Below are 26,332 nucleotides of genomic sequence, written 5' to 3'. Positions count from 1 at the left end.
ATGGCAGCTTAACACAATGTAAATAATGACTTTGCTGCGTTAACCTCAGAAGCTTTCAGCATTTGAGATTCAGATTAGATGCCGTGTGAGACACTGCAAACTTGGATGGCTTTCCTTCCAGTCATTAATCAATCAGCTGCGGTGGAATCGAGCAGAAGCCCGGCTGTCTGTGGCTTGTTTACAAGATGCATCACTGAATTAAATAAGACCGGCGAGGTAATGGAAGTGCTGCAGTATGTGCGAGTCTGCATCGGCACGACGAGCCGGCCTTGATGTTACCCAAACCCCCAGATCACCTCTGACCTGCCCTAAAGTGTGTGTAGAATGGCATCCCATCATACTGGTGTGTATATAACATTACCAGTGCCTGATGTTTGGGAAGCACATCTAATGGATAGTGTTTCACTAATTACAGGGCAGTCAGGCCTGCTTCCCCTCCCCTGACCCACCCTGTCGACCAGAAATTCAATTACAGAGTAGATCTAAAAACTAAATAAATATCATTGTCATCAAACATTTTTAGGTTATTCAGGACAGAAGCTCTGATCTAAATATATAACAGGGAAAAAAATAATAATCTGGGAGAAGGATGATTGCTTAGCTCATCCTCCAATAGCTTCAGGTGCATATGGAGCTAAATCAGGTTTTAATGAAACCAGAGCACCTCAACAACAGTGCATCATGTCCATTCAGGCATTGCTTAGAGAAAAAAATAAAAAAATAAATAAATCAATAAATCAATAGATGTGCATCAGTATGGGATAAATATAGATTTCCTTACTGATTTCTGCTTAAAGAATAAACTGACACAATCAAATGTTTCCTCTGATCAAGACTGACGGCTAATTCCTTTTAAGCGCGTCTGTCTGTGTCGATGACCTTCACAACAACACCCTAACTGGTGTTCTTGATATGTTCTCTTCATGTGCGTGCCATCTATTTTTTTTCCTTACTCGCGGCTTATCCCACAGTCCTCATCTTAAAAAGTTTGCATACAGTCTGAGAGGAGAATTTAAGTTTGTTTGAAGAATTATCTTCATTCATATTCAGTGCGATTAAGCTTTGTCTCGGGGGGTTCCCCTGGAATTAGCATCTCAGACAAATCTGTTTAAAATCTGATTAAGAAGTGTGTAAGAAACACACATCTGACTTCTGCCCATTTAATTTGTCTAGAGGTGATGGAAGGACTTTTGGTTTCCGTAGTTATAATCACCATGGACACAGAGGCTGGTCTCAACCTCGGGGAACGGCTCGTTATAACCTCCCTCTGGCTGCGGCAACCTGAGGCAACACCATTATCCAAGTCGCCAGGGAGCAGGAATTTCATCATCTGGTTACTTAGCTTTGAAAGGAAGTGGGTTGGTTGATGTGTAACTTGCACATCACTGAGTGTGCATGCATTTGTGTGTGTTAAACGTTAAGCCATTGTACCGGCTTGGTAAACTGGCCCTGACCTCAACACCACTCAGGTGGGAGTCACTTTGCAGTGACATGCCAACATAAACAGATGTACCTCTGATTGCTGATGCCCACAGACACACAAACACGGTGACTAATTTATAAACTTAGATCAGAGATTACCAAAACCGCTTTTGCTTCAACAGAAATATGCACAAATACACTAAATATTTCTGTCAAACGCTTCTTTGCAGGACTGCGGTGGGAATTCTTTTTAATTTATTAATTTATTTTTTTACAGCTTCTTGTAATTAAAATGTTTAATTATGTGGGCAAACATTTCTGAATGTTATTGACTTTTATCACCATGTCAGCTTTTTTGTCAGTGGCCAGAGTTACAAAACCAACCAACCCACAACACTTAGCCAGTTACAGCCTTGTGGTCACAAATGGACCAAAGGAAAAACAGAATTTCCAATTATAACTGATGGGCATGGAAATAGACGGGCTTTTAAATATTGCTGGGGTTTGTTTAGTCTCAAAGAGCATTACACTAAAACTTGTGCAATTTTAACCAAAAAGAGTCAATGTACACACTTTCAGGACTTGAACTACCTACAGCCAATTTAGATTTATGGATCAACTTAACATGCATGTCTTTGGACTGTGGGAGGACGCTGGTAGCACTTAGAGGACAAGCAAACACCACATAGAAATGAAAGCCAGGGTAGAGCCAGGATTTGAACCAGGACCTTTCTGCTGTGAGACGACAATGCAGACAAAGCTGCTACCACTGTGTCACCCATTGAAAAAACATTTCGTAATTTGTTCATTAGCATCAATTTTAGAGGACACAGCTTAAAATAATTCAGCTGGCTGATGTCAATACTCATTTAGTGTTTGATTATTTGATTGGGGTTTTGTTTGTTTGTTTTAAATACCCCAATTTGTACCTGGGGAAACAGAAATTATCTGTCTCTTTTAGCTCTTAACATCATGTTTGCATATTTAGCTGGCACAAAATTGATGGGAGACAAAAAAAATAGACATCACAGCCAAAAAGAAATGTCTTATTTGTTCTAGTGAGGAGCCTGAGGTCTTGGTGATCTCTAGACAGGAGGTAAATGAATGAGGGGACAAACATGCTAAAGCACCACACCAGTATTTCCAATGTAGATTTTAGTATTATGCAGTGTTCTTATTTTCCTGTCCTTAACTGCATTACATGCAGAGGACAACAAACTGACCAGCTTAGCAAGGTGGGCAAATTCTGTTTCTAAAACCTCAAATGGATATGAAAGCAGCTCGGGGTTTGTCATTGTCATTTCAAACAATTGGGATTTTTTAATGAGTGGTTTCCCACCATCCACGCAAAAACACAAACACACATGGCTTGTTCTGCATCGGTCCGGTTTACTGCACAAATGCAGGAAACCCACTTCTATCATGGAGTCCAAACAGGAAGAGGATCCAGAAATAGCACAACGCCATCAAGAATTCCCGTTTGCTCTTTGGTGCAAATCTCCGCTGTGCTTGCACACAGCACAAATCATGCTGACACACAAACACACACACACACACACACACAGAAGCTTGGCATTTGAAACAAGTGTTCCAATTTCACAGTTGGACTCCGAGAGCACTTGTCATCTACAATTGATGGCGTGCCGCCTGACATGAAGAGGTACTAGATTAATAAACCCTCTGATCTGTGCATTTCCATCCCATTCCATGTACAAGCACACCAGTAACACATGGAAAGCACGGGTTTTTCAGAATAAAAGCAAAAGTGACAAATTCGTGTGATGAAAATCTATACGCAGGTAAGAAGAACAGCGGGAATAACACGGAAAAGCATAATTATACCAGGCACTTGGGGGAAGGCTGTACTGCTATGGCAACCATGAACACCCAAGACGACGAAGGGGGAAGCGAGACAGGAGAGGATGAGATCATTTCTGTAAGTGATGAAATATAAGCTTTAAAAACAAGGACCCTTGTGGCTTTTTATGCAGAGATGGTGAAACCAAAAACAAAAAAACAAAACAACCCCCCCCCCCTTCCTTGGGAAGGAACTTTCCCTAGAAGATTCACCCATCTTAGAAAAAGCCCACAACCTCTGCAGTAATCAGACACATACTGAGGCAAAGCACTTCCTTAGTCTACATTCATTTAATGAAAAGGAAAAAAAGCTGCATACGAGTATGATGGAAACTCCATCTCCAGCCGCACTGTGGCTCTGGGAAACATTTGAACGGTTACTTTTTTAAAGATTCAGCCTCTGCTGTTTATTAGAGTTTGCTTATGTATACCTTGTCAGGAGCTGAAATAAGATACATGCATATTTAATTATGATTTAAAATTCAGTTCATAGGCCAAAAATCAAATCTTTAATCCACAATTATCAAAGGACATATTTAATCACTGCAACCTGAATTTTTGATTGTTAATTTGTGCGTTCGAAAGCTTTCTGACCTTTTTTGTCAACAGCATCTGGCACACGTCTGCTAGTTAGCATCAGCAAGGAGAAAACTATTAGCACCACAAGCATAATGCCGTTTCTGGACTGTGCCCTGCAAGTTCATGATTAAAGAACAATTACTTTTTAAGTTGAAATGTAATTGTGATGTGTCAAATTTGTGATGGTGCAGCATGTTTTTGGATGGTCGGCAAATAAGAAAACAGGACAGCAAGCAGAGAGGCAGCGAGAACCTTACAAAGACTTTCTTGCAAATCAAACCTGGTCCTAGCAAAGCAAGTCTCTCTTCTCAGCAGGCTTCTTGCCAAGGCCTCCAGGCACATAACTGAACAGTTTTTTGAAGCATTGTCTAAATTAACTTTAATTTGAAATCGTCACCAAGCCCACAAAAAGGTTTTATTCCACCACCTACCTTCCTTTTGCAGAATTATCTCTTTTAAAATGTCACTGGCGACAGATGTTTTCTACCCCACCATCCTTCATAGTGGGGTAGAAAAGACAAGTACCATTAAACTAGCACTCTAGTTTAATGAACCTGAGTTTATAGAGCTGCAGTATATATGTCAAGACCCCTTAGCAAATGTCAAACCTCGCCAACACAAAAATGGGAGCTGGACCTGAGTATTGAGGTTAGCTTAGAAGATCCTCTCTGGTTCATTACAAACCTCCAAGCAAGGCAGCCTGTCAAACACATTGAGTCCTGTCTGAGTCATGATAGTTGTGATGATGATGATGATGATGGACTTCATATATAGTAACATAATGACTGCAGCACCATGTGTTACACCACTGTGAAACTATACACTCAGTTATCATGCAGAGTCATCCATCCTGCTCTGATAAGACTGCATTTGTGCGGTAAAAAAAAAAAAAAAACATAATTAAAATTTGATTGTCATTGGTCAGATCATCACACTGCAGGTCATATCTAAGTGGAAAGCCAGTTCCATACAACAAATCACAGCCAAACAGATGCTGCACTCGTGATGGAGCTTTGACGCATTGATGGGAAATGGCAGGGGTGCACTTTCAGATGTAGCATGACTACTGTGCTGGATGTACTCTGCGCAGCTGCTGAATGATTGTGCAGGTCAGGGTGACTTGTTTCTCAGCTTATTATTCAGATTTTGTACCAAACAGCTGCTTACTCGGCAGCAGAGAAATGAAGAGTTTGTCTTCATGGTGCGTTGATATTTACCGATGGAAATAACACTGGAATAGTGATGAATGGTGCTGCCGTGTAGTGGGAGATTCACTCTGAAATGAAGGGGGGGGGGGGGGGGGGGGGGGGGAAGGGAGGAGGAAGAATGTTCCCTGAAGACAACCTGAGAATAAAGTACATGTTGACCTATTAGAGCTAATTATAAGCCAGACACAAAGAGGCGGAGGAAGAAGAGGCGAAGGCTTTTTCTGGAGGACTGACTTGCAGAATCGCATTAGTGAGACACAATGTCTTGAAAATGAAGGTGCCGTGGTGTGACAGAGTCATCAAAAACTGTCAGGTTAACACAACCGCACATTAACCAAAAAGAAAACCAACAAAAGCTCCCCTATACAACTTGGCAATTTATGCCTCGTACTACTCTCCATTACAGTCAGTGTAGCAGGTTCTTGACTCAATCCTAAACGTAAAACTAGATGGGAAAACCCTGAGACTACTAGTACTAATGCACCTGCAGAGATATACTTTGCAGACTTCAAAGGAAGCCCAACCATCAGATACTTGATGGATTTATTCAAACCTTCTTGTGGTTGTCCACAATATTTCATTCAGAGAGCAGGCTGAAGTACACAATGCAAGCCTTTGACCTCGCTACTGGCCTCTGCACTACCGGATTCCTACCATGCTTTGAAAAGGACAGAGTCTAGAGAGGAAAACGCTAGAATAAGGTTGAGGCAGACCATTTCTAAACAGACGCTCCTATACTTAAACTTACAGTTTCACAGTGTCTTTTTTATTAGTAGCAAAACTGATCACAGTAAGAGACTTCTCTTTAAGTATTAGGTACGTCACAGCACCACAAGCCACCTGATAGCATGCGTGTCTAACTTTCAGTTTTGAGTCAACTCATCTAAATGTTTATTGTGCTGGTGTGTTTTGAGCATGTTTGGCTTTCACATCTTAATTTACTAAAATCTGGGCTTCTTTGTCTACATTCAGCTGTAATTGCCTTGGCCGTTTAGCTCTATTCACTTATATTCAATGAGGACCATTTTTTGAGGGAGTGATTGGTGAACTGCACCCATTTCTGATACAACGGGAAATGTACACTATCCTTTCTTAAGAGTTTGCCGTTTTGGACAGTGCATTACTTGGAAAGAAAAACCCCTATGAGCAGTTTCAGGTTTTGTTAGGTGGAGACAGACACAAAGCTACAAAAGACAACAAGCAGATAGGTGTCATCCCAGTTTACCACAACAGAAACAAAAGGTCAGGAATTCTTTTCTCTTGGTCAGACGGGGAGGGGAGAGGCATTAACTGGGAGTGCTGCGGTATCAACGTCGCCGTTGTTGACACAACCAGGATGGACAATGTGCTGTTTGCACCAGTATTTTTCATAACCAAATATTATCACAGCTGGTAGGAGAGGCGGGATTAAAGCCAGATAAAAGAAGGGCAAATGACAATATCCAGGAAAAAAGTTACAGCCTGACAGCCTAATTTTCATTGCTTGGCAGTTCACTTAAATAATTCTTGATGATTAAAAAGAACTGAAAAATCTAAACTGATTATTTTGGTCACTACACTTAGCAATGAGCCAATGTATCACTTAAGAGCTCAAGTATTCGTTTCCAAAAACATCCAAACCACTGATTTGAGTGCACATCTGTACTGAGTAATTAATTTGAAGGGTTATTTATGAAATCGAGTAATCCCGGTTCGTATACAAATAACAGCTTTATGAGAAATCAATACGATTCGTTGTAAAACAGGCTGTAAACAGAGGATTTTAATTAATTACGAGTAGTTGATGCTTTCCATGGAATGACTGATCAATTAATGGACTAATTGTCTAAGCTTTAGATTAACATACAAAGAAGAAAAAAAAAAAAAACAAAACAAACTACAGCAGGTTTTTCGGTGCCAGTCCCAGACCAATTTGACAGTCGACAATCACGCACATTTCTCAGAGTTAAAACTCACTCACTTGCAATTGCTTTTCAGTCTGCAAATATGCTGGAGACACTGGGTTAAACACAAAACGACCCCCTCCTTCTGGGAGGGCTGTCAAAAAGGCCTTCTGCAAAATATCAACTTCAAACTGGAACAGAAGTGGATGCCATGCAGGTGAAATTGAGCTCAAGAAAGCGGAAAATAAGAAAATGGAAAATGAGAGAGGACACATAAGTGTCAAGTGGATTTCTCCTTCAAAGACCTCAAACTGCAGTGTGAGCAGCGGAGAGCATGCCAGAGAGCGAAGCACTGGCACTGCCAACAGGCATAATGGCATTAAGGTTTGCTAATAAAGGGAGAGGGCTGGTCCACCCCCAGGCTGAAACACTGCAGTGTGCACACAAACAGGCTACCAGCACCCATCCAAGAGCCATTTCCCAAGGATTTGGAAATAGACAAAGACTGGCATCTAACTCCCACGCTCCACACTGCGGCCAGCGTGTACAGGGCGGGTCTGTCAGGAAAAGCTGCTTCCTCGGGCTAAGTGTTTAGAAGCGTTTGTATGTGCCAGTCATCAAGGGCCGAGAAAAAGCAAGCCATAACAAGATCAAAAAACTTATAACATCTCGTTTTCAAGTCTTATCTCGTTTATCTCATCTTGGGTAAATTCGCTCTATTCGTGCTTGTGTCTTTGTTTTTGATGTAAACACAGGACTCAAAGGCCAGGGACTGTCTGGACTGACCTCAGCTTTGGATAATCAACAAAGCCAAGGGTTTGCTTAAAAAGAAGTCCAAACTCCCCATTCCAAGTCCACTGATTGCAGCGTATGCTTACAGGAAACAAAGATCAGCTGCCTAATTTCACCTCAAACACTGATCCTTAATACATAGAAGGACCCAGGCTAACAGGTTGCTGGCACCATTAGTCGATTTATCATGTTTAAGAGCTCTGATTATTAAAAACCAACAACCCCTCCTCTTCCACAATTGGACATTCAATGTGGCTAAGGGAATGTGTCATTTCTCTCACAACAAAGCCACAGCGCAAATCATAAAAAGCAAGATTTTAATACATTCTTATTCTCATGAAAATTACCGATTAAAATAACTGAAAATGTCAACGTTAGGGAGGGGATTTTGATTTATTTATTTATTTGAGACAAGGAAATGAGTAATTCTGTCATGACAGAGCCACAATACACAATTATGACGACAATGATGATTTTTTTTTTTGTAACGCGTAGGCTACTGAACATGTCTGAAATCAGACAGGCATCAGCACAGGACTGAGTAGATGGCGTGTAAAAATAGGCATTTTCGCAGTGGACAGTCACAAAGCGCTGTTCCTGGCACAGACCATGTTTAAAAAAAATCCATAAGCAGCGATTATGTAGAGCTCCGTGATAATACATAACCAGTGTTACTGCTCGCATGTTAAACTCTCCTATATGGCTTTAAAAAAAGAGCAATGAAAGGCAACAATGCCAGTCAAAGCTCCTGTTGGCTTCCCAGTTTCCCCTCGATAAATGCTGCAGTGCACCGCCGCCATCTTACTTCTCTATTCTCGCCCATCTAATACGTGGAGGGCGTTTGTGGCGTTTTGTTTTCCCGCAGAAACTCGCATATTCGCTATTTTATTTTTACATTGTTATTGTATTTAAAGCCCCGTCATCCCAAGCTTTTATTATTATTATTAACGTGAGAGAATTACGTTTTTACTTACACTTACAAAACAAACAAAAAACACGCCCACTGCCAATAAATTAGCCCCGGGGATATAGAAAATGAGACAATACGCGTTTACGTTTATTCACCGTGATTAGTATAACGAGATTGAATTAGCGCAGATGACCACTGGACAGGAACAGATTCCGTAACCATCTGCGCAGTGTCACTGGCTGGAAATGGTTCGCTGGCAAACCGGACCGGTTTGTAACGTTTTAAATCACAGCAAAACGAGCAGTTTCTCAGTTTTAACGCAAAGTGAAGGGGGAAAGGGAAACACATAGGCTACAGGTTTAAGTCAAAGGTTTCGGAGCTTGTCTCCTTTGTCACAAAGACTCAGTAAATGAAATGAAATTACACGTAAAGCGAGGGTATTTAAATTAAACTACGTGAATACATCATTTGTTTCAAATTGTACTTGTTAACAACAGACAGTGAAGCATAGTAATGAAATAGCCCAGTAGATAAGCGAAATTGTACTAAATATTAACGTCGCCTCTGATTTAGGAATCTAAAAGAATTCATGTTTAGCGTTCAAGTTAGCTTGATTGTTTTACATTACACTTCCGGTTACAGCCTTCAACACAAAACAAACTGCGCATTTATATTCAAACACACCGTGTTAGGAGCAGTTTTATAGGACAGAAATAACAGCTTGTTGTTGATGGATCGGTAGACACAATACATTTATCTACAAAGATTTAATTCCTTCTTTTTTTAAAAAAAAATATTAAACAAATCTAGTCTAAGCTTTACCTTTGAAGGAACAACAGTTCAACTTCCGGTCTCCTTTTAGCTACCTCTAGCTCGCTTGACTCAGCCGACATCAACAATATGGTGGAGGGGGATAAATGCTACAAATTCTCTCACATAGGGGAAAAAATGAAGCTTTTCTCTTACCTCGACAGCCAGAGCCGAAGCCGCTAAAACCAGCAGCAGTAAAGCTACTCGGTCCCCCATGCCTTTTCGCTAAAACAACGCTCCTACAGGCTAGCGTTATACCGCACCGTTTTCTAAAGCTTTGCGTCAGGCGAGAAAACGAGTCTGCTCAGCGCCGGTGTCTCCCGTTGTCTGATGGTGAGCGATACCGAGGCTGTACAGCTGCTCAGCGCCGGATCACCTGACCACGGCAGAGTGGGATTAACACACACACATACACACTCACGCGCTATCTTCCCGGCGCGCACACGTTTGTTTAAATCGCTCGTTGAGCTTACTCACACGCGCACATAGCCTACTTGCGCGCGCATGTTCCCTTTTTTATTTTAGAGCAAAAAACAAAACAAAAAAAGTCCCCAAGCATTAAGTTTCTTTTAACTGAGAAAAATAAATCCCCCAGTATTAGTCATGATTAGTATTATTCTGTTTATTTTAATGTCAGCCTTGTTTCTAGCTTACTTCACTATATTGAGCAACTGTAATGCTGCTATTATGAGTCACTGGATTATATTGTGAATATTTGTATTCCTGTTATGAGTTTTTGTTATTAGGAAAACATATTAAACAGAAAAAACCCAATAAAACAAGTTGTATTATTAATCATAGTGTAAAGGAATACTGGAGTTAACACTTTAAACACATTTTATTTACAACAGTTATTGGAAACAGTAACAAAGCACTTTATTTACCTCACTATATTTATTACATGGTTTAAATCCTTTCCATCATTCACAGTCAGCCTGGGAAAGCGACCTCATTGTGCTATGGCTGAGGCCACTCTAGATTAAAATCTTTAAATCAGCCTTCAGCTATAATTCCACCATGAATCTGTTACTGTGTCAGTTCAACAATTTCATAAAACACAACAGAAAGACATGTTTCTGTTTCAGTGTGACCACAGTTCATAACATGTTTTTTCAAGTAAGACAATAAAAAAAAAAAAAAAAACAAACCAAAAACAAACCAAAACAGTTCATTAATCCTTACAAGCCATCCAGGCCATTAAGACGGGCATTATTATGAATTATATTCAAGTCTTTATGTGACAGGTCCAGACCTGCATTTAAAAACAGACTTAATCGTCAATGTACACTTCAGACGCTGACATAACTCAAGATTTAAAACAAACAAGAAAAACCCATGAGGGCTTGATAACTTTCTGTAAGTCTACACTGTGTCCAGGAAAGACTCTTTGCCTCAAGTGATACGAGCTTTCTCCCCTCTGTGCTGACAAAATGATCATTTGAATGCTTTTAATGTGCACAGGTGTGGGGGACGGATAAGGGATATCGGTTATTAGCGGGCAAAAAAGTACCAGCTGCAGGCCAGCAGGGCTGCTAACTGTTAAGTCTATCATCAGATGAGTTGAGGCTCTTTGGCCAGCTTGACCCACATTTGTCAAATGATTACTTCCCCGCCACGTCTTCAACTACAGAGCAGCAGAAATACGGGAAAGCTGAACCGAGTGCTCTGGCCTGCCAGTTAGGTTTGTGTTTCAGTGTGGAAATTTTTGGTGGTCACACCCAAATTGCAACACCAGCTCGCTGCTTCAGAGTTCGGATTTGCACAGCCGTCTCTGTGTCTGCGAATCTGGGCCGTGGCAGCATGTTTAGTGCAGCGGGGGATTCACTTTCGGGTGTATCCAGGGTAAGGAGGCGGCGGGGAGTAGTTAGCTGACCTAAGCTGTGTTGGGGTGTAGGGCGGGGGATGAAGGGATGGAGGGTACATCTCACAGTCGTAGGTGTATGGAGGCGGTGGACCTGTGTGTGAGAACAAAATTGACAGTAAGCGGACTGGTCAAAACAACAACTCAGTTATTCTGTAATAATTGCAGGCTTCACATTTCTTCCATATTCAATATGAATAAGGCCCACTGAAGCTCAGGATGCCTGCCCCAATTTTACTACAGGTTTCACACGACAGTTGCACCCTCTAGTGGTTACATAGAGAAACCACATTCTTTGGTTCCCATGCTGAATGAAGGAAGAAATGGAAATACTGTAAAAAGGCACTTTAGTTGACCCCCTCTATCAATTTCACTGAGGAAACTTCCATTTTTTACAAGAACAACAAAGCTGCAGATATAACAGAAAAGGGGTTAAGAGGTTAGAGCTTGCAAACAGTCACATAATGGTGAGTAAGGACTTTATTTTAAAATGACTAGTGCTGATAGGGAAAATAAATAAAAAATGAATATTAATCGAAAGTGACTCACTTATGGGATTGGAGTAAGCAAGTAATAGCAGCAACTATTCCTCACACCCAGTGGAGAAACAAGCGTACGTTTATTATACAGTACATGCACTGACATTGCACTGTGCTGTATTCATGAAACATGATCAGAGCTGCAGGGCAGCGCAGCGAGCTCTCGGCCAGTGTAACATCAAGGTGATACGCAGAGAAGAATGAAAACCTGATAAATAAGCAATGAGCCCCAGAAGGAAAAAAAACCAAAAACAAAACATAGTAGCATTCCTTAGGCTGGAGAGTATCATAGAACACAGACTATGATGCGCAGACAATGTACCTTGTGAGAACAAGGTGGAAACATTGTTGCCATTTTCTCCCTCTTAAGCAGGAACAGAGTGTATCAGATGTGGGGCTCTGAGAGCAGGGAGAAAAAACAAGCATAGAATCTAGCAGATAATGAAAGCTATTTAAAGAAAAGTACTTATTTGTCTATAATGATTAAATAGTGGCCATGGTAAATTTGTTTGTGGTCCCGGTGGAGCTTGTAACATAATATGCCCCTTCATTTTTCTTTTTCAATTTTATTTTCAGGTGTTGCCTGAGGCCAGTAGATAAGGTTTCACCATACCGAAATCAGTGTAGCAGCCTCATTTGTGCGTAAGTCATCATGTAGACCCAAATGAATTACTTAGACTGCTTCCTGATAAACTATAGTATAAATAAACTTCTAATACTAATAATATATTCATATATGACAGATTTGTTACAAACAATTGAGCAGCATTAACTAATAAATATCCTTAAAATGTTTGATTAACTTGCTTGTACCGCTTTTATTATTGTTCAGTATTGCCCTTTAACAGTTATAACACTAAAAGTGCACATGTGCTCCAGTATATAGTATTGTTCCGTAGTGATGTGTCGGTCGCAAATGAAACGGCTCTTAGAGCCGGCTCTTTGACATGAACAACGCGAGCCGGCTCCTTATCGCGAGCCGTGGGTTCTTTTTTTTTTTTTTTTTTTTTCCCTCTCACCCTCTCTCTCGCACTTTTTTTCCGCTTCACTCAGCATGCGAGCCTTGTGCTTTATGCTGGGGCGGTAGTTCCGCTCAGTAGCACAGGAACACAGCAGGAGGGAGAGACAGAAAGAGCCAGGGACAACAACATCACATTAGAAAGGTATAGTAATCATCCACAACTATTTTAAGTTGCAGATGATAAAGGATTCAGAAAGTTTATTCATGCAGGTCCATATGACAGAGAATATGCATCTTCTTTTTGTTTTCATATTATAATTTATATTTAATTGTGTTGTGGTTTGCAGTGTTTTGTGTTGTTTCACTTTAAATTTGTAAAAGGAAAAAGCTGAAAATTTTAATAGTTAAAAGTTGAAATGTGAATAGTTGATTTTTGTATTATATGATTTATTTATTACATTTTATGTGGAGTGAATAAATAAAAGTATATTTACGGTGGCCCCTACAGACAAAGCACATACAAACTTCATACAAACAAAATCACGTACGTACTCCAAAACACGTTGAAACACGTAAAAACACGTACAAACTCCAAAACACGTAAAAACACGTACAAACTCCAAAACACGTAAAAACTCAAACACGTACAAAACACAACAGAAGTGCTCCAGGATGCTAGGGGCAGTGTTGAGCTTTTGTTACCTAGTGGCTACACAAGCCAGCAAGTACCAACGACTGGATTTGGTGTGTGGTAGTAACAGGTAAATGAACTTTTTTTAAAAATTATTTGACTATATATGAATGCTTGTGTATAAATACATAAACAATACACATATGCTTTCAATTGTGTAATTTAAGTGATCTAGTAGCTCTGTTTTGGAAGTTCAGTTCATGCTAGAAATGTGTTTTGGAGTTTTTACGTGTTTTGTCTCTAGGGGCCACCGCATGTATTTATATATAAACATATATAAATAAAACCACTTTTTTTGTACATTAGTAATTCCTTTTGTGCATAATTTTATATTATTGTTAATAATAAATTAATTAAAGCAACAAAACAACCTGAAGAGCCGGTTCAGAGCCGAAAGAGTTTTTAGTCACTTTTTAGTGAGCCGAACCGAAAGAGCCGGTTCTCTAAAAAGAGCCGGAAATCCCATCACTATTGTTCCGGTGCAGATGCAGCCCACAAGATGTGTCCTAATGTTGTTCTTATGGGAAATATCCCAATTCTGGGTGCAAATGCTGCGTGCTAATCACGCTGAAAAGCAGACCAGCTCTGATATGGAGCAAACTCAGAACGGCACTAGGGGTACTATTTTGGTGTAAAAAAGGCAATAGTTTGTCCAGAAGAAATGCTCCAACTCCAATATGCATTCAGCACCGTCTACAGCACATGTAGCATAATAGGATCACAACTAACTAGCTTGAAACCCCAAACCCATCATTAACATTAATTAATGATTTTAGTTTAAAAAAAAAAAAAAAGTTACAGCTATCAGTGTTCAACAATAGTAGAGCCTGATCGATATAGGATTTTTAAGACCGATACCAATATTTAATGATTTAATGCTGATGTGTGTAAAATCTCACCACTAGATGTCAGTAGATTGTAGTCAACTAAGCTCTGTTTTCTTACCCCTACAGATAATACTAGTTATGGTGGCCGCTATACTACAAACACATTAACTTTAGATCCCCATAATGGCCACAGACAGCCAGCATGTTTCTAATACTGTTTGTACAAATTATATAATATCAGATTTAAATAATACCAACACTTAGCAATGACTTCAAAACAGATTCGATCAATTAAATATTTTGCAGTATTTTACGTTTTTACCCCAAAGTCACCTCGAAAAGTCTGACCACTGTTCATCTGTATTGGGTGTACTAAGACAACAAAAGCCTCAGCCTGACACAGACTGGATCTGCTCCGGAGTCTCGTGCTGTGTGGGTGGACCATCAGTCCATTGTTTATCTCAGCTGTCAATATGCCAGTGTAAAGCGTCCATGTCTACTCCGGATGAGGCTTTGAAACTTTGTGAAAGGAGTTCAATACAGGTCGCTGAGTCAGTGAAGTTCACTTGTGAAGATGACAGTGATACCTAAGTGAGTTGTTGAGGATAACCTGAACTTTTTTGTCAGTAAATCCTGCACTTTTAGCTGTTATTAGCTGGTGTTTTGCCAGAGTAATTACCCCTGTCAGAAATTGTACCGCAGTGGCACAACACCAGCTCGTGGTCAGCTGTCCAGAGAAGGGAGGGGGGGGGGGGTCACATGTCTAATCTGCTGACAGTAAGTAATTGTGACAATATCTGTAATAAATAAGCATGTTTATGCACGTTTCTGTGTGTTAGAGCACTGATTTCAGTTCTGGAGATGCGGCTTTAGGTGAGAAGGAAGAAGATGACATTTTAATAACATGTCCCTTTCCTTTATGTTTTCACTTCTTTGGTGAAGAAGACTACTTCTCCGTTGATAAAACAATATTATGATCCTTCATATCAAGTCTGAAGGTGCAGACACAAATTGAAATTTACCTAAGCAAATGCCAGTTTGTTTTCACAAATACACAAATATTGCCCTCTGGTGGAGAGCACGCCTGAGAGCAACACTTGTGACATAGTTGAAAGGTGTTTCTCCTCTCTTCTTTACTTTTTACTATTTGATGAAAATGATGACAGATGACAATATTGACCTATTGATAAATCTTTCTGTCTTAAAGAGTAAATATCTAATTCTCTTGCCCCTTGTATGCAGTTAAAATCCAATTAACTTGATGTATTTTAAAATATATATAATATAGTAATAATGGTATAGGACACATCAAGTTGTGTGGTTGTGTATATTGTCCCACCTGGATAGCCCTGGGTCACAGTGCTGATGTTATAGGAGGTGCTGAACACGCCGACCCGTGCACCACGCCCGTTCTTCATGCACATGCACACGCACAGGAATAAGGCTGCCACGGCCCCCATCAAAAACACCACACCAAAAACAATACCAGAGATGGCAGTGCCCCTGGAAAAAACACACACACACACACACGTGAGAAAGGAGGCAGCTGTCTCCAACAGACATGCTATCCAATATTTCTAAGGTGCTGCCATGGAGATAAAATGCAGCATCTGATGTAACTCAGCTGTGTGTGATATGCGTGTGCCTGTGACCATGTGACTGCGGAAGATCTTGTGAACTGGCACCTGGAAATAGAAAAAGGACTCATCGCTGACAGGTTTGTTACATCTTCGTGGTCAGCATGAGTCAACATGTCAGCCAAGGCTGCTTTGCAAATTCTGAATATAATCAAGCCTTAAAAGGTTATCAGATAGAATTGGTACAAATATACACATAAGATGGAGGGGAAAAAAATGAAGGATACAGTTACTTTTTTACAATTACCATCAATTCAATTTTAATACAGTTTTATTTATAGCACCAAATAAGAACAACAGTTGCCTCAAGGCACTTTATCTTTGAAGATAAAAAAAAATAGAAAAACCACAAAAATCAGACGACCCCCTATGTGCAAGCACTTGGTGACAGCAGGAAAGAAAAACTCAATTTTAACAGGAACCTGCAACAGAGCTAGGCTCAGGGATGGACAGCCATCTGTCGTGATGAGTTGGAGGTGAGGGGAGAAAGACCGGACAAAAGGCATGCTAAGACTTTAAAGGTCTGAAAGATATGTTAAAGGAGACCTACATCCATCCTCCATTGTCTTAAGGGTTGCCGGGGGGCTGGAGCCTAATGAGAGCTTGGGTGCAGCCTGAGCAGGCCACCAGTCTATTGCAGAGCTAAAGGGGACATGTTAAACCCTCACTTTAAGCTAATGTACTTCTGATCGGCTGCCCCTCATAAACAAAGATCTGAACTGGGCTGACCATATTAGGGATATCTGCTCTCGCTGACATCACATGGAGCCAAATATTTTTTTAAAACTGCCAATTATTATTATTTTTTTAGACCAGTCTGAAGCCCGAGCCCTTGACTTGCAGGGACTATTTGCACATGCAGTGACATGATTTAAAACCGGCCATACAAATATAGGAAAAGCCCCCAGGTCCCCTTGTATGCGCTAAAGCAGCTGTGCTGTGCAGGTCAATTGAATGTCTTCTGAATAGCTCCGACCTGAATGAGTTCTCTCTCCTTTAAATAACCTCCACACTTTAAACGCACGCTGAGAAGGAGGTGTAGATTCCAGTCAGAGATTCAAATACTGAGGGCTTTCTTAGCCAGCATTTACTGACTCTGAGCAGATTAAATCATTGACCTCCTTTTTACGCTTTTAGCACCAAACTACCTAAGCACGCCAAGCTCTTCCTTCCACTCTTAGTTTTATGGTGGCAGCAAAAGAAAAGAAAAACTAAAACAACAAAACAGTAAACACAGACATCGGATAATGCGTTCTCTTATTTCCAGTAGGATCCGACACAATACATGTAATGTGACCGTGAACTGATGGGAGATAATTGCGGCTTCCTGGCAACAAAGGCTGTTAAAGGCTGGACAGCTACACCGGGACCTCGAGTCAGTCCTTCATTTATCCTGATGAAAGTGTCTGACAAACAGATTTGCCAGCGGCTACACCTGCATTTTGTTACCAGCTATATTTAGACACAAAAAAAGGGAAAGGGTGATGGCAGTCTTAACACCACTGCTAGATATTTTTGCCTTTACAGAAATCAGGACCTTAAAACTTGAGGAAACTCCCACAAAAACACTGTCTTTGATATCTCTGTATTGCTTCCGGTGTACGTGGGGTGACGTGATACTGTAAATTGTGGTATCGACCTGATATAAAGTAATAAAGTATCGATCCTGCTGGGCTAGTATCGATCCAGTACCAATACCATTAGTATCGATACTATCGATATTTGGATTAATCCCCCACCTCTACTTACGAGAGGACGTCTCCCACATAGGCGTAGTAGGAACAGCAGAAAGGCGGCGACCCATCGCAGCAGTACTCTACGCAGCCCTCACACTGGGCCTCGCTGCCACCTGTAACACACACAAAAGCAACCACACACTGGTTACAGACTGCTAATGCAGGATGTTATAGGTTTGTGTAGCCAAAGAAGTGCGAGTGGACAAAAAGGTGAAGCCTGAGAGATAGTTCCTTCGATGAAATAGTGGAAATAAAAAGTCACAGAGCATTGTCAAGGTGTTAAGCTGCCAGTGTACACTTCAAAAACTTCTTCATTCAGGTCTTGCCAACACTTTTTGATCCTTTCCCATCACGAAAAAGAAAAAACTTCAACACTATAATGAAACCTCTTATGAACTAACCCCTAAGCACACAACCTCCAACTGGCAGCTTCTATTTATATTTCAAGACAGATTTAAAGGCGCTGCCTGCGTTAAATGCACCTGCGGAGCATTCAGGGGAAAAGAAAAGGAGAAACACACACATTAGGGTTTTGTTTCAGTGCACTCAGCCAACCCTGCTTGCCTCCATCACAATAATGTTTCTTAATATCAGCCAGCAGGGACAAAAACATTTTAATTAAGTCTTCAATTACAAAGAAAAATGTCACAATGGCCTATGAAAGAAGAACCTCCTGATGGCATAAAACAGCAAGGCCACGTGCCGTTCAGGGTTTCACCGTTGAAAACTACATGTGCACGGTTTATTTTCCCACACGCAGGCTGGACCGAGGTGGCAAAACAGCCCACGTGTCCCACCGGCTGAATCAAACACTGTAGGCTGATGTAGGATGACAGACAAATCTGTGACACAGCAAAAAAACATAACACTTTTCATATGATGACGTACCGGTAATATTAAATTTAGATCGTGTTAGGATACCAGAACCTTCCTTGTCTTAAGGTTAAGGTTTTTAAAGCTTATTCCATGGGCTTGAATATAACCCAGCCACTGGTTAATAAACTATATGTAAAATAAAGAAATGACCTATTTTGTAAATGTTTTTATGACGCTGCGTTACTGTACCCACATTAAAATCAATCCAGTGGTTTCTGCAGCTTCTACCTGATGACAAGAGTCTTTTGATTAGCTTAAAATGACTTGATATCCTTCATGACAGCTATGTTTGACATATTATAAGCCAACAAGTCATTTACAACTGTTTAAATACAGGCAATCCTTTTTGGTACTTCACCAGTCCCAAGCCTGGATAAATGGGAAGAGCTGCATCACGGAGAGTATCTGGCATTAAATCTTGGTGAGGCATTTGGACACGGTGGACACCATCGACTCTTTTCCACTAACTCTGGGTGTAATCTGGTGCCTAATCTGGAACCGGCACCACCACAAAGTTGTTGTCCCAAAACTGTGTGGCAGTATTTTTGTATTAATCACCTAAATTGTGCAACATTAAAAAAAAGAAGAAGATGAAACCGCTGTTGTGGTTTTCTGTTTGAGAGCTCACAGCTGATTTCACAGATCCATATTCAGTCCACTCTCGGTTTCTTCCCACCAAAATTACGCAAACTTCTTCTAATGCTGCGTTCCATTGTGTAGCCTGTGTACAGGTATGCAACACCCAGGCAACGCGGCACTAGGCAACCACTAGGGACACAAGGCTCAGTTCTCAGACGTGATCAAATGAGGGATGGTTTTTAAAAGGAACTCAAGCAGAACTGGCTCTGCACTTGAACAAGAGATTTGAGAATAAGCACCAAACAATGCAGTTTATCAGTAATAATAGCACGCCCCTAGCTTAGCAGCTCCTTCTGTCAAGGCTGCCATGACTTCAACCTGATAGAAGTAGATCTTTTATACACCTTTTTTTCCCCACCTCAGCTGTTTTTCCACTGTATTCAGGCTCCGGGAGATAAAACCGAGCCTTTACCAAAACTGATGAAAAATCAAGAAGAAAACTGAAATCTCTGTGGACCATCAGGCTCTGACTCAGAGACTGCAAATTGCTAGGAAAATGCATTTGGTACAAATGAAGCATGAAGATTGGTCTTATTATAGGCAGCCTAGACTCCAGTGTTTTGGGGAGTTGACCGAAGATGTCTCAACCTCTAAAATTAGTTTTTTAGCTATTTCATTAAGTACCTATTTCCTACAAGCCCCTCAGCTTTGAGAAAAGCCACATTGCTGGAGTTCAGGCAAACTTTAAGAGTCCTCAAGATCTGTTTAGGCTCTCAGTCATCACGCTCATGGCAGTCTTGTGATGTGATGATCAATAGTGGGTGTCCAAAGGGGACAACCTCCACTAGGGTTTAAATACGCAGGTCTCTCCACCTTTTTTGTTTTTAGAACTGAGGAAGCCTCTCGGATGGGAGGTCCAGTCACCCTTTTGTTCCCCTCCCAAGCTCTTAAGAGCACTCATGACTGTGGCTCTCAAATTAGCACACGATCGTGAGCCTCAGCAATCCACCAGCTGAATTAATTACCCTTTGAGTGGTAGACCATTAGAATAAGATACAGTACAAGTGTTTGTGTACGCGTGATGGATCAAATTAAGATGGTTTCAGAGCTTTTCTCCTTCTGCGCCGACGCAATTCACGATCCACCACGAGAATTTAACACCCATTTGAGTGAGTGACACTGGCAGGATCTCTTTTAGTGTGTGTGTTTGACTAATGTGCTTTATTAAACCCCCCCAGGGCTCAGCTAAAAAGCATTGTACACACAGCTGTGCCTCTCTGTATACTCGTCTCAACCTGCTGCCACGACACTAGCCCTTTTCATTCCGAAGGCTGTCTGCGATATTTGCAGCTTTTTCGCGCAGAAGGTCGGGAGCCTTTCACAACCAAGAGCGCGCCGGGGACGTGATTCAGATGAAGGACGCTGCAGGAAAAAAAAGGAAAAGAAAGGAAGAAAAAACAAGCATGTGTGTACACCCGGCTCTGCTTTCTCTCAGCAATCACTCACACTCAGACTGTGTTTGCCCAAGGGGAATATGCACACACATTTCCACACATGGGTTCAAACGGAGGCAGAGAAAGTAGATGAGAGAGGGATGGCTTTACATTACTACAGATGGAGGTATGTCATAAAAAACGTAATATGAAAATCGGGCATGGCGGGGTGGCAGGGGCGTGTGCAGTGAAAGTGTGGATTTCCAAATCAGTTAAGCCTTTATTTATTTATCTTAGTTTAATAGATGCTGTCTTTGCAGTGGTGACACATCCTTTTAATTACACACTAGCTCCCTGAATCAAATACTTCCATGTCAAATCAATAGGAGGTCCCATTTTTGGTTTTTTTTGCAGACCTCTGGTGTGCTCAGTCTGGGTGGTCCCTCTTGAGGTCCTGGCTCCTGTCTCTCCACACGCTGGGAGACAATGGGACCATGTCCTTCACCCCCCCACCCCCTTTTCTTTTTTGCTCCTTCTCTCAAATACATACACCAACCCCTCCAGCCAGTCCTCTCCCCTGCCCCCAACCACAGCAGCCCTGTAAGGCACACTTTAACTCTAGATGAGAAGTTTCTAGCAGTTTTCAAGTCCTGACTGTTCTCGGATTTTGAAAATCTCTACAAAAAACAAACAAAACAAACAAACAAAAAAAAAAACCAATCATCCCCGCAAATGTTCTTATATATTAAACACGTTTCCTTCCTTTCCAAACGTTTCATTGCGCTTGTCCAGTGGCTTATTTGTACGGCTGGAAGAGCCACTACAGCCACCTTAAAGGTGACTGGGAGATAAAAGTGTTTTAAACGATTAAAGCAGAAACTCACCGGTGAATAAACAGAGCAGCAGCGAGTTCCACTTCCATCTCACCGCCTGCGTCCTCCTCCTCCAGAGGTTTTCCATAATCTTCACTCACCGGGTGCCCACTTTTCCCCCTCTCTGAGCTTACTTTCTCAATCACAAAATATAAGAAAAAGCGCTCATTTACACTGCCTGGTCTCCTCACCTATACGGCTCTCCCAGTAGCATTGCCTTATCTCTTCATTCCCCCCGAAACACACAGCAGTTAGTTGGGTAGGCTACTTGTTTAAGCGCTCGGTTTGTTCCTCCACGTGTGAGCGTCTTTTCCTGTCCTGCTGGGTCTCGTTCTCACACCTCCGACTGATCGCCAAGGTTTTTTTTTTTTTTATTGTCCTGCCCTCCCCCCTGCCGTCCCCCCTTTCTCTCAAATTACAGAGGGATACGGGCTATATATAAAAGCTTCTGGTCGAGACTTTCAAAATAAAATTAATGGATGGTTTTTATTTTTATTTGTTTATTTATTTAGATTTTTCTTCACCCGAAGTACATATATATATATATATATATATATATATATATATATATATATATATATATATATATATATATATAAATCAAGCTAAAACCATAAGCCCAAGTGGAAGACACCCTTTCATCTCACTTCTGCCAGACAACAGAAAGTGGTTGTTAATATTAAATTACGATTTTTATCATTTAAAAACGTTTCACGCGAAAGTATTAATTAGCTCGAGAGGTCTTAAGAAAAATACATTTCAAAAAGAAATATACCTTATTTTTTCCATATGCATTGAGTGTACTGTCATATAATTTTTTTTAAAGATTTCAGAATAAAGGCACAAAGCCTTTGAGTTTTGTTGTTGTTTTTGAGGGAAACAACATTATTAGGCCTATTTTCTGTCTTCATGATACAAGCTTTTTTTCTAGCTCTATAATTAGTTACCAGTTCAATACAAGGCCCGTATTCCAGATATCAATACCGATACCCATAGTTTTAACTTATAAATGCAGCTTACGTAGGGGAGAGCAGTGTGTCGTGATTTATGAGATGATTATTTTCCATGATAATTAGTTACAACAATAAAACACAAGTTTCAGCTTTTTTTGTATTTTGAAACTTAGTTTTTTGAAGAGCTGGAATTAAAATGCGCTTGTCCCTGAAGCACTTTGGGTCCGCTCTGTTATTTAAATGTGCTATAGGCTATAAATAAAAGATGGATGTTGCAACAAAAAATAATTATTTTAACACAATTCAGTGCGCTTCATACTGAACTGAGAGGATAGAAACAAAGTATCGATCCTATCACGCTAGTATCGATCCAATACTAGCACCAGCATTGGTATCAATACTATCAATGTTTGGATCATTTCACATGCCTCCAATAATTACTTTCATTTTCAGTTAATTCTGACTCCTGTCTAAGGCTAGCATCACCAAACCAGGAATAGCCATGCATTTTATTGAAAATATTGCCATAATTAACAACATTTTCTGCAATTTTCACTTTGTAAAGATGACCTGCTGAAGCTCAAACTGAGAAAGGTGACTTTGAACATGACAGGGTTGTTGGTATTTGCATGCTTGGTATGATATTTTAAAAAACTGCTGATCTGGTGGGATTTTCCCATGCAAGCCTCTCTAGGGTTTACAGAGAATGGTATAAAAGAGACCAATGAGTTCACTCCACTCAAATGACCCCCGCAGTCACCAAGTATCAACTCAATCGGGCACATTTGGGATTTGGAGACTGGAGATTTGATTCATGAACAATTAAGGCAGTTCTAAAGACAAAACATGGTCCAACCCTGTGCTAGTCATGTGCCACTAATAGAATGAAGGCCTATACTGTCAACCTACGCACTTTAAGACTTGTTTTGACTCTATAGCACGTATCCATACAAATCATCACTACTGAATTTTAGTAGTTTATGGTTCAAATGTCTGGTAACTATAGCAACTCAGGTGTTCACGCTGTGGTAAGAGTTGAGTAGCAATGAGATGTAGTTAACAATATTGGTATACAATGAATTTTACAGCCACTGGTGCTTTTACTTTGAAGGCACTGTCTGGGCTCCTCTTTTATCTTCGTTGTGACCGTCAGCCTGGCGCGGAGAGAGAAAGGTGCACGTGTTTCGACGTGCTCGCGCACACGCTTGTCCTCCACTCATCTCAGGCCGCAGCTTCTCGTGCTGCCGTCACATCACGACCTCTATTGAGATAAAAGAGGATAATGACCCACGGCGGCACGATACACCGCTTCACACCTGCCTGACAACACTCAGGGGATTTTTTTTTTTTTTTTACAGCAAGTGAAACAACAGGAATCACACACGCTTAGATCCGTGTCAGGGACAGGGGAACACAAAAAGTTGCACAGCCCCTCAAACTCAGGTGTAGGGGGCGCATAATAGGTACAGAGAGCCATTAATTTTAAAACTGTATATACTGGATATTCTGTGTATTTATTATCTCACTCTTATTGCTTGTTCTTATTGTCCTTGTCTTCTATCTACCTCTGTTGTATGTTAATTGCCCCTTGGGGATAAATAAAGTCTTTCTGATTCTGATTAAATCTGGTCTGTGTTTCAAGGCCTCTGCCTTCTGAGTATTGTATGCAGGAAAAATTATGGCCATGACAGCAGAAACCATTATTTATTATTTATTTAAGGGATTATATATATCTGATCACATGGCAGAGTAAAGGCAGTATATATAGGGGAGGGGAGGGACATTATTGCACCTTTAGCCAAAAGGGTAAGTCCACCACCCCACTGTGCTGGGAAATTTGGTCAGTCACAACAGCTGTCCTTTTCTGCTGACTTCACCACAGAGAAAGAAGTGCAACATCAACTGCACGTCTCAGCTTTCTAACGAAATCCTGAACTCACCTTGATGTACTATGAATGGCCACTGGGGAGGCCTTTATCAGTAGAAAAAAAAAAGAAGTCCCAAATCAAGTTTTGAAGAGCTCCTCAGTGGGCCAGATTGGAGCGCTGGGCCAAATCTTGCATTTGACACCCCTGATCTAAAATGTGTACCAGTTTGAGGTGATGGTCTACCGTGCCGCCCTACACTTGAATACAATGGAGCTAAATGGCACTGGTCGTATGTGTTAAAAATACATATGAAAACCTCAGATCCAGTTTTCCTTTCCACCAAACTACGCACCATCCACATCACTCTGCAGCAGTGCGAAGAGACATGTGGCCAGATGCTAGCAGTGGCACGACAGGATGTGAACACTAATATACCCCCACCCTCATGCATGCTTTTTTTTGGTTAGTGGATGTAGAGAGTAGAAATAAAATAGTTTCATATTATATATTCAAGACACTCCAGACATTTTTATAGCTGATATATTAAGTCACAAAAAAAAGGCGTGGATGGAAACATATCACTACATGCCAAAGAAAAAAATGTGCAAACTCCAGTCCTGATTTCAGAAGTAATCTGTAACAATTTGACTTAAACTGTAGAATTTATCTAGAGGACTATGAACATTTTCATATCTGTGCTTGCACACTCATATTGCACTTACTGCACGGGCCTACTGAAGTCCTCTTTTGGCCATAATGGGTTTAGATCCTCAAAATATGAATGCCGTTTCTTCTGCAGTTGGGAAAACTGGATCAAATTTGCCATAATTCAAACAAACTTTTACAAGCAACCAAGGGTGGCAAGAGGATGAAGGTAATTTAGTTCTCGGAAATGCCACCCACATCGAGCAGCGATGATTCATAATGCCTTCCAGATGTTTCTTTTAAGCTGTAATGATGTGACGGCAAGACATGTAAAAACAAGCAGGTAAAAAAAGAAGAAGAAGAGGAAGAAAGTAGGCATCACTTTCATTTTAGACATTCACACTGAAGGTGACATCTTTCCCATAACTGTGTGATTTTCTATTAGCTGTAATTTGAGAGGGGGGAAAAAAAGCCAAAACATCACTGTGACCAGTTGTTTGGGTTGGTGACACATTATGCTATTATCAAGATTACAGAGACAGCCAATCTTCTTCTCAACCATCTATAATTAGGGGATAATCATTTCCTTTGTGCTGCACTGAAGCCGACAGGGCAGGAAATCATCTTCCTCGGGGCCAAACAGGAAGTGCCACATGTGCTCCAGCTTCTAGTTCAGGAGAGACGAGGTGGCAATCAAACTTTTCAATGAGGCAAAAAAGACGTCAGTGGCTTCCTAAAAGTTATTTCCTGTTATATCGGACCGTACAGTAAGGACAGTGTATTTTCCACTTTCTGCACTGTAGCTCGACATGACAATGACTGCTTTTAAGCCGGATCTGAAGTAGCGCCTCGCTTTGATTAGACCAATTTTAGAGGAGGCGGTAAGGTAGGTGCTCGGCTTATTCAGAGTGACGTCAATGTACTCAGCACAACATTTGTTATATTACATCTGAAATTGAACAGATATATATGGGAATAATAACATAATAATGTCAGACCCATCCTTACCTTACTCACAAACAAGGAGTTCTTTTCAGTCGTGTACTGCAACTTACTTTTCCAATTTAGATAATTCACCTAGTGGTGTGTGTGTGTGTGTGTGTGTGTGTGTGTGTGTGTGTGTGTGTGTGTGTGTGTGTGTGTGAGTGTGAGTGAGAGAGAGAGAGAGAGAGAGAGAGAGAGAGAGAGAGAGAGAGAGAGAGAGAGAGAGAGAAATCCAACCAGGCCTAGGTGTTGCCAAAATGTTTTAACTATAAAATGCGCCTGCAACTCTAATAACTAAAGCTCATTTTTTCAAGACAGATACCAATATTTCATGATTTTTAAAATCCAATATATTAACCGGTATTTTTTCTTTCTGACACATGAAACATAAAACAATTTCCCTAATGTT

General features: G+C 40.8%; 2 protein-coding genes across 3 annotated transcripts in view; both read right to left on the bottom strand.

Moving 5' to 3' along the window:
* appa (amyloid beta (A4) precursor protein a) overlaps positions 1-9,860 on the bottom strand; it is a 34,353-nt gene extending 24,493 nt beyond the window's left edge. Inside the window, exon 1 of one of the 2 annotated variants that reach the window (XM_085150672.1) lies at positions 9,618-9,860. In XM_085150672.1, the coding sequence (XP_085006798.1) occupies positions 9,618-9,677 (60 nt within the window). In that variant the 5' untranslated portion in view covers positions 9,678-9,860. The remainder of the gene's footprint in view (positions 1-9,617) is intronic. The other variant, XM_085150673.1, reaches the window with a different exon arrangement.
* Positions 9,861-10,265: 405 nt separating this feature from the next.
* On the bottom strand, positions 10,266-21,885 carry cyyr1 (cysteine/tyrosine-rich 1). Its single transcript, XM_085150678.1, has 4 exons — positions 21,486-21,885; positions 17,727-17,826; positions 15,680-15,843; positions 10,266-11,416 (listed from the first exon to the last, which is right to left on the bottom strand). The coding sequence occupies exons 1-4, from the start codon at positions 21,559-21,561 to the stop codon at positions 11,283-11,285; spliced, it is 474 nt and encodes a 157-aa protein (XP_085006804.1). The 5' UTR covers positions 21,562-21,885; the 3' UTR covers positions 10,266-11,282.
* Between the last annotated feature and the right edge of the window lie 4,447 nt (positions 21,886-26,332).

The sequence above is a fragment of the Neolamprologus multifasciatus genome, chromosome 23 (assembly GCF_963576455.1).
Source record: "Neolamprologus multifasciatus chromosome 23, fNeoMul1.2, whole genome shotgun sequence".
Classification (NCBI taxonomy): Eukaryota; Metazoa; Chordata; class Actinopteri; order Cichliformes; family Cichlidae; genus Neolamprologus; species Neolamprologus multifasciatus.
The sequence above is the reverse complement of the archived record's forward strand: the minus strand, read 5'-3'. Positions and strand labels throughout refer to the sequence as shown.